Source organism: Buteo buteo, chromosome 6, assembly GCF_964188355.1.
Source record: "Buteo buteo chromosome 6, bButBut1.hap1.1, whole genome shotgun sequence".
NCBI classification, from domain to species: Eukaryota; Metazoa; Chordata; class Aves; order Accipitriformes; family Accipitridae; genus Buteo; species Buteo buteo.
Genome location: NC_134176.1, coordinates 43,586,372 through 43,600,353, shown reverse-complemented (window position 1 = coordinate 43,600,353; position 13,982 = coordinate 43,586,372). Strand labels below are relative to the sequence as shown.

Here is a 13,982-nt window from a genome sequence, read left to right as displayed (position 1 = left end):
TCCTCGTTCCTGGAACTTCGGCACGCAGCGGGGACAGCCTCGCCGGGGGAATTACCCGAGCGTTGGGGACGGGAGCTCTCGGGGCTGCAGCACGTCACGGCCCCACAGCACGGGGGGCAAGGTGGCTGAGCTGGGAACAGGAGTGCCAGGGAAGGGTCTCGCCTCCCAAAACGCTCTGCCTCCAGCTCTGCCCCACCAGACCGAGGCGGGGGGGTGGTGGGGTGCAGGGGGGTGCGTGTGTGCAGGGGCAGCCTGTCACTCCAGCGTCTCTTTCTTCCCTCGCTCCTATTCTTTGGAATTCCTCTCTTCTGTTTGCTTTGTTTCAGCCCTCAATGGACAGGAAGAAAAGGGAAGGAGCCTTGACAAATCCGATCAAGGCGCAGACACGCCGAGGCTCCCTCCTGCTGGCATGCCAAGCCCCGCACTAATGAGGGGTAGAGGAGAGAGAGGTGGCCACTGAGAACAGTGGCCCCACAGAAACACTTGGTGTGAGGGACAGAGGGAAAAGAAGCTGCTAGGGCAGAACAACGCCAGCACAAGCTCCCAGCCTTCAGAAGAGGGTCTTCCCGTTTCCCCTGGCCCGGGGAGCCTGTTCCAGCTCCTCAGTCCAGGTCCCAGTCACCTACTGCCCACTATGCTACAAACAAGCAATAGACCGTAGTAGTGTTTGAGGAGACGGATCCAGACACGCACGTCCAAGGGGAGTTCAACTGAAATGGCCACGGAGATGGGACCACACTTTGTTCCAAGGATTCATGCGGGGAATCTGGTCTTTCCCTCCAGAGAACTGGGCCACGCGGGCTTGCAAGTGCCAGTGTCGTCGCCAGAATGTCCCCAGAGGTCCCAAATACCCCCATGCCCAGTAGAGAGGAAACCCACAGAGCCAAGACCTTCTGCCATGCAATTGTCCCCCGTTTACCAATTTGGGTACCGAAGCACCAAGACAGGAAGGGAACGAGCACGTGTAAACCGTCTCCTTAACAAGCAAGATAACTAACTTTCGGAGGCTGCCAATGTTGCAGGGGTACCTGGGAACAACTGGAGAAGGTGGCAGGGCCTGGTGGTGGTGGCGAGGACCACCTTTTAACCAGGGATTCTCAGCGTGAAGGGCAGATAACACATCTCAGCTGTACGTGAGGGTTTTGGAGCGTGCCGTCACCTGAAACCCAACAGACAGTCATGTGAAGAGCTAGGTCCTGTCCCTCTCCTCCAGTCTGCTACAAAGGACAACTCGGTGTCACCCAAGGCTACCCAGACAGCCCATGGGAGAATATCTGCACGCATGTTCCTAGTCCCAGATAGCTGCACTGTCCTGCAGCACGTTCCCCACCCACGCAAGTAGGACTGTACACGTGTCCCCAGAAGTGCTGGCAAAGCCACAGCCACCGTGCTCCATCACAACACACGTGAGTCCTAACACCGACTCTTCAGCAGGACGAGGAGCTAGGGGAGGGATGCAAGTTCCCTGGCCCCCTCCCAAACATGATAGCAGCAGCAAGCGTTTAGCTTGTGAGGCAATGAAGGGATTAATTATCATGTCCAGTAACCTGAGCCTCTGCGACATACCCTGGGCAGTCCCAGGAGGGGACTCCAAGAGAGTCTATCCAGATAGATGCACAACAGGGAGAGAGAAGGGATAAAGGCAGAGGAGACAGAAGTCAGGCAAAAACCAACACGCAACTTGCGTTGCAGAGCGGAGCAGCCTCCTCCTCTGCTGGGATCTTGCCAGCGCACTCTTTTCCTCCAGCTCCCATGGAGTTGGGAACCCACAACCCCACAATTGCAGGCTGGAACGGATGAGCCCTTCTCCCAGGAGGCTACAGGGATTAGCCCCTCCTTATCGGGAGAAAGTCCAAACCAGATGCACAGAGCCACGCCAATAAGTCGGGGCAAAGGTATCAGAGAGGAATTGGGAGTTTTGATTTAAAGCCCCTCTATCCACACATCATTGCTCTGAGATGCTGGTGGAACAGGACCTTCAAAGCAGGTAAAACCTACCAAAACCATCCTTCTGGTCTGCCCCACCTGTTTTAGATCCCCAAACAAGAGAAGTAAGTGTGCAGTGTGCTGGGCACCAGCCCCGTTGCACCCCTCTAGCCACAGCAAACCCCAGGCCAGCCTGGCACTGCACAATATGAAACAAGGGAGGCAACATCAATCCCAACGAGGGTCCTGAACTGTCAGCTTGCACCTCAGACAGAAGAAGTCTAAGGGGGGAACCTCGAAGACGGATACTTCTGGAGCAGGGGGAACAGGATATGAACTAAGCTGCCAAATCCGCCTGGCACACATCCCTTCTGCAGTCACAACCCTCCCTCTGGTGCTACTAGAGCCCTGCATTTCCAGGGAGCAGTTCAACAGTGTCCTGGTTTTGGCTGGGACAGAGTTAATTTTCTTCCTAGTAGCTGGTACAGTGCTGTATTTTGGAATTAGTATGAGAATATGTTGATAACACGCTGATGTTTTAGTTGTTGCTAAGTACTGCTTATCCTAAGTCAAGGATTTTTCAGTTTCCCAGGCTCTGCCAGCATGCAGGTGCACAAGAAGCTGGGAGGGAGCATGGCCAGGACAGCTGACCCGAACTAGCCAAAGGGATATTCCATACCATAGAACATCATGCTCAGTATATAAACTGGGAGGACTTGGCCGGGATGGGCCGATTGCTGCTCAGGGGCTGTCTGGGTATCAGTCGGCGAGTGGTGAGCAATTGCGTTGTGCATGACTTGTTTTTCTTGGGTTTTATTTCTCTTTTTGTTATCTTCCTTTTCATTACAGTTTTAATAATAATAATTTTATTTCAATTATTAAACCCACTTATCTCAACCCACGAGTTTTACTTTTTTTCCAATTCTCCTCCCCATCCCATGGTGGGGTGGGGGAGGAGTGAGCGAGCAGCTGCATGGTGCTTAGTTGCCGGCTGGGCTTAAACCACAACAAGCAGGTAAGAGCCAAGCCCCTGGCACCCACCTGGGATAGGAAGCAGAAGCTGCCAGCAGCAAGACCAAGCAGTTTCAATAGCAAAGAGCTGGAAAAGCAAAGGCACCTTCAGCAGAGCTAACACTGAGTGGGGAGAGCCAGGCACGTGCCTGCCACACACAGCAGCGCTGCCCAGCGGGATCTGCCACAGCACGGCCACCAGCGTCACCGGGAAAGCAGGCTCCCCGTGCCCACATGGCAAGAGCCTCATCTCCAAGGTGGACCCACGTCCACCGGCTGCAAGCCAGCCACCAGCAGTTATTCACACCGCGCCGCGCACGGGACCTGCGAGACCCGCCGCGTGGTGGGACCGATCTCCAGGTCTGCCGCCTTCTCCAGGTGGGCTCGGGGGAGCTAGGGTGAGGCTGGGGGAAAGGCAGATCAGAAACTACAAGCAGTTGCCCCCCCCCCCCCCCAAAAGCAGCCACAGCACCCTCTCCCTCGGGGCCCAGCTCCATCTCTCTCTCCCTTGGAGTGTTTCCATTAACTCAGGCTACCAGAGAACTGCATGTCCAGAAGTTTTTTCCAACTGCATCACATGGCTATTAAAAGATATGGCCTCTCCCGCTCAGCCTTTAGCTCAGGCAGATTTGGGATATTACAGGAGAGACTGCACGCTGCTAATGAATCAGGGAAGGGAGTTATCCAAGTAACAGCCTGGGGCTCTAAATGGCTTTCTGGAAAAGGCATCTGGAGGCGGGAGGCGGTCACTATCTCACAGCAGGGCTCTGCACACATTGCCAGACATGTTGTTCCTCCTGGGAAACCAAAAAGAGTCTCTCTCCTGAGATGCCAAGTCTCAGCTAAGCTGAGAAGGGCAGGGGCACCCTGACAGAGAACAGCAACAAAATGCCTCCAAGTCAAAACAGGCAGTAAAAGGCCCCTTAAGCTTGTTTGACCTGGGTTTCCCTTCCCCTCAGACTACCGCTTCAAGCGGCAGACCTGTCAGCAGCACTTCAGGAACTCAAGGACTACACCACCGACGTCCCCTGCCAGCCGCTGCCGTTCCAGGCCCCAGGAGGGCTGTCGGGGATCAGAGGTACAAGCTGCCACCACCAGCAACACCATGCTCGGAGCCTCGTGTGCCTCATTGCCCTTGTCTCCTCATTTGGACAGGGACTTGGAGCAATCCTGAAAGGTGCTGGCCTCCAGTGAGATACCGTGAGTGAATCAGGCCTTCCATTCTAGGCAGGGCTCATGTGTCAGGGACTAAAATACTCCCTGGACATGTATTAGCTGACGCTGTAAGAACACACCCTCACCTACCCCAGCACCTTGCAAGGTATATTTTGAGCAAGGCTTACTTGGGATGAGCTGCCTCAGACCCACGGCAGTGCTCCAGAAATGGTGTGGTCTCGCAGATCCGAGCAAAGAGCAAGACGCTGGCAGCCATGCAAGTCGGACTTTAGCACTGTACCCACTGATGGGCTGGCAGAGCGTTTGCTTTTTTTGGTTTGCTTCTTTTCCTACCATTAGTGCTGAGCCTGCACCTCTCACCGTCAGAGCATCAGAGCCATTTGGCCTCAGTTACAGCCAGTGGATTTCTGGTAAGCACGAGCCCTCGGCACCCAGGCTGACAGTAAGTGCTAAGAAAGGAGCTGCTCAGAGATCTTTCTGGGTGCAGCCAAGAGAATAACTAGCCCCTCAACCCAGCCTTTCACCTCCTACCCACCCCCCCACGGTGGGCACCATAAGCCAAGGAGATTTAAGTCTTGCCCAGTCCGACGGGCTCGCCGCTGCTCTGAGAAGCCACCTCTCCTGCAGAGCTCCCTTGTAGCATATTTACCATAAAAAGGCAGCGTGATGCTACTCCAACTGTCCTCCAAACTCCTTCACTGCAGGAGGGAGATGAACAGCAAGGGGGACAGGACGGACAGCGGGTGAGAGGGAGGCTGGGGGCAAAGGATGAAGAGGAAGCGTCTGCCAAAAAGCTTCTCGCTCAGGGACGAACCGCACTATCTAGCTGTGCTGTTCGGAGTAGCCCAAGGACTTTGTGCATCAAGCTTCACCTCCGGCTGAAGACAAGGTGTCTTTGGCAGTCTCCTAGGCAGCCAGCTCTCAGATTGCTGTCTGGCAGAGACAGAGCTTCTCCTTGAAGGACAGCAGCTCCGGCAGTCTGCACTGGATATGCCCCTAGTGTCACCGGCAGCGCGCACCTACCCCCAGCAAGCTGTGCTCCCCACCTCTGTCACGGGCTTCAGGTGCTCTCTCGCCAGCCTTGGTACTTAGGCCACGGTGAAATTCGGAGGAGCTCACAGGTAACCCCACGTGTGAGTGGCAAGCTGGGTCTAATCCATGTGATTCTGACTAAAAAGGTTTGCTTAGCGCCAGACTGTTTGCCAGCAGTATCTCGTGCCCTTTTTGAACTCAGCCTGCTGGAAAACAAACCCTCCGGGGAAAGGGGGGGGGGGAGAAGAGGAGAGATCAGAAAGGATAAAGTGCCTGCCCATGCAACTGTAATTCTTGCAGAGGAAAGCCGCAGGCACACACTGCGTCCATTGTGTGGAGGTAACCGGACAGGAGGCAGGAGGGGCAGCTCGGCAGAGCTCCGTCTGCGCTCGGGGGACCCTCGAGAGGCCACGAAACCCCCTCCTCGCCCACCCCGCGCGCCAGGTTCGGCGGGGAGGCGGCCGGCCACGGCCACGCGTACACCCGTGGCCGATCTTCGCGCCGTGGCCGGTCTTCGCACCTCGAGGCGCGTGGAGGGCCGGGACGCAGCAGCCCCTGCGGCCTGGGACCCCTCGGCCGGGCGGGGAGGAAGGGTCTGCGGGGCAGAACGCAGGTTGGAAGCCCCTCTTCTTGCAACAGGCAGCGGCCAGCCGGGTCCCACGCCTTTCGCCTGTTAAAGCTGGGTTGAGCGCTTCAGTAAGGAAAGACCAGAGCGTGGCCGTGGGCCGGGGCAGGTCCCGAGTGGGCTCCGGGAAGCACTGACAGCACCTCACCATCTCCCTTCCCCTCTCCGTGTTCCCCCCCCCCACCCGCCGCGATCCCGGGGCAGGGACGGACACTGCCACGCACGATCCAAGACGCACACGAGACTGGCAGCCCCCCACACCCCCCCCCGGGAACTTTTTACCGGTGCCACCATCAGACCCAGTAGCTCCCCCGAGCAACCCCGTGTCAGTTCCCCGCGGGGGGGGGGGGGGGCAGCCAGCACTCGCCACGCCGCCGCTCCCAGGCCCACGGAGCGCCAGATCCACGCGTGGGCCGACACCCCCCCGCCCCGCTGCAGCGCCTGAAGAACGTTCTTCCCTCCCGGAGCCCCCCCCCCAAAAAAAACCCCTGACCCATAACCGGGCTCCTCACCCCGCGGCAACCACGTCCCCCCTCGGGACACCCCCCCCCCCACAGGCCGGGACCCCAGCCCCACACAGGCTCCCCTCGGCCCCCACAGAAGCCGGCGACAGCCCCCGTTCCCCCAGCCCGCCCCGTACCTGCCCGGCCGCCGCTGGCCGCCGCTCCCGGTCCTTTAAACCCCCGCCCCGCCGCCGCCGCCCATCGGCTGCTCGGCGCTCGGCTGCTGCGCCTGGCCCGCTCCGCTCGGCTAGGCTGGGCTGGGCGGGGCGCGCAGGCGCGGTGGCCATCCCCGGAAGCGCGCGGCTGTGAGAGCCATGGCGGCGGCAGCGGCAGCCCCGGCTCCGGTTGTTGCCGGCGGCGGCCCGGTGGCGCGGCTGCGCCTGCTGTGTCAACGCTACCAGGAGTACGTGAGGCGGCATCCGGCCGCCACGGCCCAGCTGGAAGGCACCGTGCGGGGCCTTTCCTACCTGCTGCCAGGTGAGGGAGGGGGGACGGCCGGGCCCTCGTCCCTCCCGCCGGGGCCTGGGCCTGGGCCCCGCTCCGTGGGTGGGTGGTGGTGGTGTGTGGGGGGCTGGGGAACAGCGGGGAGCGGGGGTTTCCCCCCCCGCGCTGGGCTCCGGCTGGTAGCTGCTCTCTTCCCTTCGCAGGTCGCTTCTCGGACTCCCACGCACTGTCGGAGCTGGGTAGGTGGGCAGCGGGGAGCCGGGGGGTTGCCGCGGCAGCCTGGCACCCGCCGGCTGAAGGGCTGGTGGTTGTGGCTTTGCGCGGGGGTGCGTGGGGCTGTTCCCCGGACCCCTTGTTTTCTTCACACCTGGTTGCATCCTCCAGCAGCCCGTGGGAGGAATCTGCATGTCTTGTTGCCCTTCTTCCCTCATTCCCTCCTGGGGGAAGAGGCAGCTGTCCAGGTTTGGTTTGCTTTCTTTGTGTTCCATAACTGCGGTGTTCTTCTCCTCCTTTTCTAGTGTACTCTGCCTCCAACCTCCTAGTGCTCTTAAATGACTGGATTCTCCGAAAAGAGCTGCAGCAGAGCCTGCCTGTGGTAAGGTTGGAGTGTGTGGGAGGAGGATTTGGAACACGTGCTTTCTTCTTTGCAGAAGCTTTCAGGGAGTGTCTGTAGAAGCTAACAGGTCTTTGCTGTGGCCTCTCTTTGCTGTGAGGTATGTAGAGGCCAGACGCAACCTCTGAAGGCAGGTAAACAGCAGCCCTGCCCTGTAGCTCCTGGCTTGGAGGAGTGGCTGGAGCACTCCCTGGACTACAAAAATCAGGCCCTGACTTGCACCAGGAGCTCCACTGGGTTTTTGAGAAGTTTGGAACTTGAGCTAGGCAAAGGTGTTGCTGAATAACCATTGCTGTTTCCAGAGCAGTGGCTCTGGAGCACTGAAGTGCCGATTCCATTTCCTCAGACTCTTCCTTTGCATACGCTATTGAGCAAAACAAACGTAAGCACCTTGCTTCTATGTCTCTCTTGCAAGAGCCCCAGGCTGGCTCCCAGCACTTGTTAGGCCCTTTGGGGAATGAGGAGGAGGAGGGCGTTTTTTTCCAGACAGGCCTCTTCTGTTGCAAGCCTGCCCGCTGTGTGGGTTTGGGTGTAGGCAGCTCTCCGGCTGGAGTGTCAGGTGTGTAACAAACAGAAATGCAGAAGACTTGCTTCCCTGGTTGTTAAAGGCCGAAGTAAATTTCAGCTGTATTGTCTTTATGGATGCTTTTCAACGGGTTAAATCCTGTGGTTGACAGCACCAGCAAGTTCCTGCATGGGGAGCAGGGGCCCAGGCTGGCGGAGCACCCGCTGTCTTGGGGTTCATGCCTGGAATCTAGACTGATGCTGTATTCAGCAGGCATTTGGTCTGGTGTGACTGTGGACTCTGGGTCCCCTTCCCTCTACTGCAAGCGTACTCCCTTGTCAACTCTAACCAGGGAGGAGGTTTGTTGTGTATGCTGACTCTGGGACAAGGAGGAGAGAGTTTTGGCATGGAGTTCAGGCACAGTGCCACAACCGGGGAGACTGTCCTGCTGTGTCAGTTGGGGTAGAACGCAATCCAAGATACAGCTGTGGTATTCTACCTGTTTCTAGGGTAGCAGCTCTGTGTGATACTGTGATGTCTCGGTCTGCCCCTGCTTGGAGGTGGAGAAGCAGGCTTGTGCGTAGACTCTGGCTGCAGCGGAGGCACCACTTTTTGTTTCTGGGGCTGTGACTTCCAAGGCCATCCGGTGCTTATTTCTGAGGGTCCCACCAGACTGGGCTGTGCTTCTGCCCCGTTTAACTCCCAAACAGAACCTCCATCCTCTCCCCCTCCTCCCCTCTGTGTTTTGCAGTCGCTGCCGCAGCAGAAGCTGCTGACCTGGCTGAGTGTGCTAGAATGCGTGGAGGTCTTTGCAGAGATGGGGACAGCCAGGGTGTGGGGGGAGATGGGCCGGTGGACCATCATTGTCCTCATCCAGCTGGCTAAGTAAGTGCCGCGAGCGGAGGGGAAGGGGCAGCGTGCGCTCGGAAAGGGGATCTGGAGGGCACTCGGCAGTACCCCAGGAAAAAGCCTAAGCAGGACTGAGCTGCTAGTCCCAGAGGCTGGGGGAATTTGGAGCCCCGCGGTGTGCTGAATACTGTGCCACAGAAGGGGACGCTTACCCCTCTCGCCTTGCCAGTTGCCCTGAGCAGACCTGAGGTTTTCCCTCTTCTGTGGAAGCCACCTTTCCAGTGCAACAGGAACCCAGCTCCGTAGCCTGGTATTGAAAGCTTCCATGTGTCTGCTTACAGAGCCATCCTTCGTCTTCTGCTCCTGCTGTGGTACAAAGCTGGCATCCAGACATCTCCTCCCATTGTGCCGCTGAACAGGGAGCAGCAGCAGCCTCTCCACCCCCAAGGTGAGCCCACGGTGCTGTCATCGTTGGCTTGCCACCTTGCTGGGCTACATGTCTTGTCCTATTACGAATCACTCATCAGAGCAGTGGCTTGGGCAGCACAGGGAACTGTAAGGCAACACGAAGCTGAGCTGTGTTGAACTTCCCACCCTCTACAGAGCACGAGTTAGCTTGGTGGCAGGGTTGTCCTACGGTCTGGAAGGAGGGGGTGGAGGAGTCTAAGCCTGGAACCGTTGGCTGAACTGTGAGTCAAGCTGCATGTCCCCTGGTGTGACAGTGAGCAAAGAGATCCTAGGCCTGAGCAATGCCAGGCAGATTTACCTTTTCACCCTCTGCGTAGTGTTAACCCCTTCAGGATGGTCTGGTTTGCACTAGATCAAACTTTCAGTCTGGTCTTCCTGGTGGGAATGTAGGAAGGGGTGCTGCCAGCCCGTGTGAGGCGTGTTGCTTTGGAGCCTGACCCCTGTGGCTGTTTTCTCCTGCAGACATGGAAGACAACTCCTCAGGGAAAGATCAGACCTATGTTGGCAGGCGTTCCAGCCGTGTTGTGCGCTCTCTCCAGAGCAGTAAGTAGCTAAGCCTGTTTTTTGTCTGAGCTGTTTCTGCTCTGGGCCCTTTATGTATGACCTGGTTGTGGGCAGTAAAGAGCAGAACCTTGTGTTGGGGCATATCTTGCCAGTCACCGGGCGCTGTGGGTGCTGGGGTAGCATGAGGATCCAGGCACGTGCTGCAAGGCTAGCACTTAAATTGTATTTTCCTAAGTGAGCTGTGTGACAGAGGCAACCCTTCAGCGTGGTTATGCTTTGAGGAGCACAGACCTTACAAGGACGGGTCCCTGCTCTGTCCTATCTGCAGGCAAGCCCTGAGGGTGCTGGTCAGCCACAGCAGTTGCTGTGTGAGCAGCTCTTCAAGCTTTCCCGTTTCACACCTTCACGCTGCAGAAAGCAGCAGAGGGGGTGGTGCGGTAGGAAGGTTTTATTTGTGTTAGTGACCTGATCTGCTTGTTTCAGCCCCATCCCTGCAGTCCCGGCACTGGGGGTCCCCCCAGCAGAGGGAGGAGTCACAGAGCCGAAGAGCAGAGGAGATGAACCAGCCTCCCACCCCTCTGGGTCTCCAAGAAACCATCGCAGAATCCCTCTACATTACCCGCCCTCTGCTCCACCGTATCCTGCCCTGGCCGCGTGCAGACTCACACCACAGCCCGGATGCCGGCAGAGGGTGCTGCGGGCTCGGCCCTGTTGCAGGGCAGTGCCACACCAGGCTTCTCTCTCCCTGCTGCTGCTCTGCTTAGGCAGGGGCCTCGGGACTCCTCTCTTCTCTTACGCCTTGAGAGCTCGCCTCAGCCACTGGAGTTGTGGGCGCAAGTCCTCCAGCCCCTTCCCTGGGGCCCCCCCTGGCACTTACTTAGAGTGTGTTCTCCTGCACTCGGCAGAGCTTTGCTGGTACCCAGGGGATCGCTTGTCTGCGTGCCTCTTGTTAGCCATCTCTGGTTCTTTCTATTCCTTGACTGTGTGTTCCTAGTATTGAGTTTAGGATTGTGGGGCCAGAGATCATGGAAACCCTGGCTCCTCTCAGCAGTCCTGGACATCTCGAGGTCAGTCTGAGGAAGAGTCTTTGCGGGTGCTTGAGGTTGGTGGTGGCTGAATGTCACACTTCACCCTGTTCCCCAAACCTGGGCGGGCCCCACTGAGAGAAATACGCACAGGGGATGGTCTTTAGCTGGGAGATTGACACATTTAAGCATCTTCTGCAACAATTACAGTGCTCTCTGTTCTGAGCTGGTGCAGCCCACTCTGCGTGGAGCTGAGAACGGAGGGCATTTAGAAATGCGCTTTCTTTTCCCTGCTGGCTGCTGTTGCCGTGAGTTACCTCTCTGTCCTTCTTCCAGTCTGAGCTTGCTGAGTGATCTGAAAGACCTGAACAGGCGAGAGCGAGCAGAGCTGAGGCGACGAACCATCCTACTGCTGTACTACCTGCTGAGATCTCCTTTCTATGACCGATATTCAGAGTAAGGGGCCCCTGCTGGGCTTTTGCTGAAAAATTCCCTTTTAACAGAAATAGCGTCAGGGAACTGGGTGAGTAGATCTGAAGAGGTCTGGGTGCCTGTGACCAGGTTAATCTGAGCGCTTGTGTAACAGCTGCCGTTGCTGTTCTTGCATTCGACAGCTGGGACGGGAGGTGTCCCGCTGGACTCATTCATACTCTCTCCCTTCCTAGGGGCAGGATCCTCCTCCTTCTGCGCTTGTTGGCTGATTACGTGCCTGGAGTTGGCTTTGTCACACGTAAGTGGGCCCCACTGCCATATCTCTGTTTGGTGGAGAAAAATCAGGGGAGTTGGGCAGAATGTTTCTCAATTAGTTTCCAACCTGAGGAAGGAGTTGGGAAGTCCCTAGAATGGTTAGCACCAGTTCACACTGTGGTGATGCTTGTTTTAAACTGGGACAAGAAAGGATGAATTGCTTCTTGGCTCGACCAGAGTGGTAAACCTCTATGTGCCCTCCCTGGCTGCAGAGCTCAGTCTCTGCCACCTAGGCCTGTTCTCCTGGGCTCCCTTTCTGCACCTCAGCTGGTGCACCAGAGCCCTGCTTTGCAGCCCTGTTTCTGAACTCTTTTCCTTGATCCCTAGTCTGCAGTGCAGACATGAGGGGTAAACAGGTGCCTAGAGGTATTGACCCAGGCAGGAACCGATGGTAAATCAAAGGGCCGAACCAGGTCTGTCTTCTTCACCAGAGGAGCCCTTTATTATGGGCCAGAATTCCACCTCCCCCTCTTCCCTGCTGATGTGAAGCCTTTTCGTGGAGTGATTCGTGGCAGTGATGTGGCATTAGATCAGCCTGGCATCGTGGGATTGTCCTTTCTTTGGGGAGGTCACAAAGCTGGCTAGCTCAGGAGCCGCTTCCTCCAGTTAGTAATTTCAGAGAGGCTTTGGAGTCTGCATTAAGCCATGTGCTACATAAGCATTTTCACTCCACAGCAGTTGCTTCTGTGTCTGCACCTGCTTGTTATTGCTGAGTTGTCTTCCCTGTGCCACAGCGGTGTCCTCCTGACTCGCTGCATGCGGGTTTTCCCCTTGCACATTGTAGATGCCCTTTCCCACTGGAGCTTGGATATGTCAGCTCTGAGGGAGTGGTGTCCCACACCATGGCCATGCTGACCATGTTTCACACCCTGCTTGGTCCTGCTCTGATCTCTGGCACCACATCCCAAAGTTGTCTCCCATCTTGGCAGAAGTAGCTGTTCTATTCTCGGGAACATCCGAGTTGTATAACTGGAGATTTGGGATTGGTGGGTATTGGAATGAGAAGGGGGGATATACCCTGTATACATACAGCCTCAAATTCTTGCATTTCTATGTGCATGATCCCTCTGTTTTCTTGTTTCAGGGCCACTGATGGATTACTTGCCTGCTTGGCAGAAAATCTATTTCTATAACTGGGGCTGATGAGAAGATGATGATTATTCTCTGCTAAGATCATGGCTGGACATCTCTAAGGAGGGCACACAGGCTGGGGGAGGGATGTTGATAATGCCTAATTCTCAGTTAAACCATCAATGAGAAGCTCCTGTTCTGCAGGGTGGGGAGGGGGTTGTATGTAGCTTTTTTAACAGATCTAGCTGTGAATGATGGACACTACACATGTGGAGAGACCCTGGCCACCTCTTTCTCTGGACTGTTTTGTGGCTGCAGTGATGGTGATGGGACAAGCTCTTTTTTTAAGCACTTGATTTTTCTCCTTTTGTACAGCTGCACTATAATAAAGCCAGGCAGCGTAGTGGTTTTTGGAGACCATTGTCTCCCACCTCATGGCACAGAGGTTGACCTGCAGTCTGCTTGTGTTGGCCGTGCCTGGCCAATCTGCTTGGAGCAGGCTTGTCTGTCAAATAAACTGACTGAATGGAAAGAACTGAGCTAAAGGACCTCTCCCTCTTTGCATGGGATCCCCTCGTATCTGGTTGTCAGCCAGTCCCTATATCAGAGCAGCTTTTGCAGTTGTCTACCCTGGGATATGCTGTCTCTTAGAGATTAATTCTGCAAATACTGCTGTGCCACCCCCAATAAAGGGCCCAGGAGAGGCTTGGACAGCCATGACCATCTTTATATCTGCTGAGCTAACTGGGGGACAGTTGAGGCATCCATCTGCTCAGTGTGCTTCTGTGGTGGCTCCCTTGGCCAGGACAAAGGGGTAAGCCAGCTGGTGGCACTGGTTTGCCTCAGAGGCAGCTACCAGCCCTGTGCAGAGCTTGGGAGCTGGAAACTGGTGCCTTGGCCTCAGGTGGATGACAGGAGCGTGAGGGACTCTGGGGCTGCAGGGGTCACAGCCTTCTTGCCTCAGCACCTGAAATATGGGATGTAGCCCCATGCACGCCCCCCTAACGGGCCACAGCAGTTGGGGACCACAGGGCTTTGGCAGTGTGGGGGGTCTGTGTTGCCACCTCAGGTCACAGCAATGCCCTGTAACGCAGCATGGAAGAGCCACGAGGGAGAGACTCTGCTCTCTTCGTTTGGACTTTTAGCAGGGGAAGATACTGAAGACTACAAAGTCTGGAAAGTGTTGGGGCGGGTACTGAGATGAAGGGGTTTGCTTTTAGAGGGGTTGAGGAGGCGGCAAAGGGTGGTGGTGAGGGACAGGGAAACAGACCTGGAGCTATGGCTGCATGGGAGGGATGTGCAGCGGTGCAGGGAGGGCTGTGAGCAGCTGGCAGGACCAAGCAGCCTAGGACCAGAAGCTTACACACTGGGGAGGGGTAGGCAGCAGCGCCTGGGCAGGAGCCTGTCCCCTGCAGAACCCAGTTGGTGTCCAGGGGCTACTGGTGTGGCTCTTCTGTGACCTCGCTGCGGAGCTGGCATCAGT

General features: G+C 56.7%; 2 protein-coding genes across 11 annotated transcripts in view; one reads left to right on the top strand and one right to left on the bottom strand.

Moving 5' to 3' along the window:
- LARGE2 (LARGE xylosyl- and glucuronyltransferase 2) overlaps positions 1 to 6,508 on the bottom strand; it is a 24,091-nt gene extending 17,583 nt beyond the window's left edge. For 5 of the 9 annotated variants that reach the window (XM_075030746.1, XM_075030751.1, XM_075030752.1 and 2 more), the window contains exon 1: positions 6,411 to 6,506. The gene's annotated coding sequence lies outside the window, so the exon portion shown is untranslated. Of the gene's footprint in view, positions 1 to 1,028; positions 1,262 to 5,136; positions 5,157 to 6,410 lie in introns of those variants that run through there. The other 4 variants (XM_075030753.1, XM_075030750.1, XM_075030749.1 and 1 more) reach the window with 4 other exon arrangements.
- Positions 6,461 to 13,982, top strand: PEX16 (peroxisomal biogenesis factor 16). 2 transcript variants are annotated; one of them, XR_012650797.1, is made up of 11 exons: positions 6,461 to 6,750; positions 6,921 to 6,956; positions 7,236 to 7,312; positions 8,587 to 8,720; positions 9,026 to 9,132; positions 9,615 to 9,695; positions 10,140 to 10,292; positions 10,651 to 10,723; positions 11,018 to 11,204; positions 11,347 to 11,411; positions 12,513 to 13,982. XR_012650797.1 is itself a non-coding variant. In XM_075030758.1 (11 exons), the coding sequence occupies exons 1-11, from the start codon at positions 6,588 to 6,590 to the stop codon at positions 12,569 to 12,571; spliced, it is 1,068 nt and encodes a 355-aa protein (XP_074886859.1). In that variant the 5' UTR covers positions 6,461 to 6,587; the 3' UTR covers positions 12,572 to 13,977. The 2 variants fall into 2 exon arrangements, 1 of the variants encoding a protein (XP_074886859.1); XM_075030758.1 differs by having other exon boundaries at positions 11,018 to 11,137; positions 12,513 to 13,977.

Bases quoted from the DNA above. Each gene is read 5' to 3' on its own strand.
- PEX16 (XM_075030758.1), top strand. From the start codon at position 6,588: ATGGCGGCGGCAGCGGCAGCCCCGGCTCCGGTTGTTGCCGGCGGCGGC. The intron at 6,957-7,235 runs GTAGGTGGGCAG...CTCCTTTTCTAG, and splicing joins CCACGCACTGTCGGAGCTGG to TGTACTCTGCCTCCAACCTC. The intron at 9,696-10,139 runs GTAAGTAGCTAA...TGCTTGTTTCAG, and splicing joins TGTGCGCTCTCTCCAGAGCA to CCCCATCCCTGCAGTCCCGG.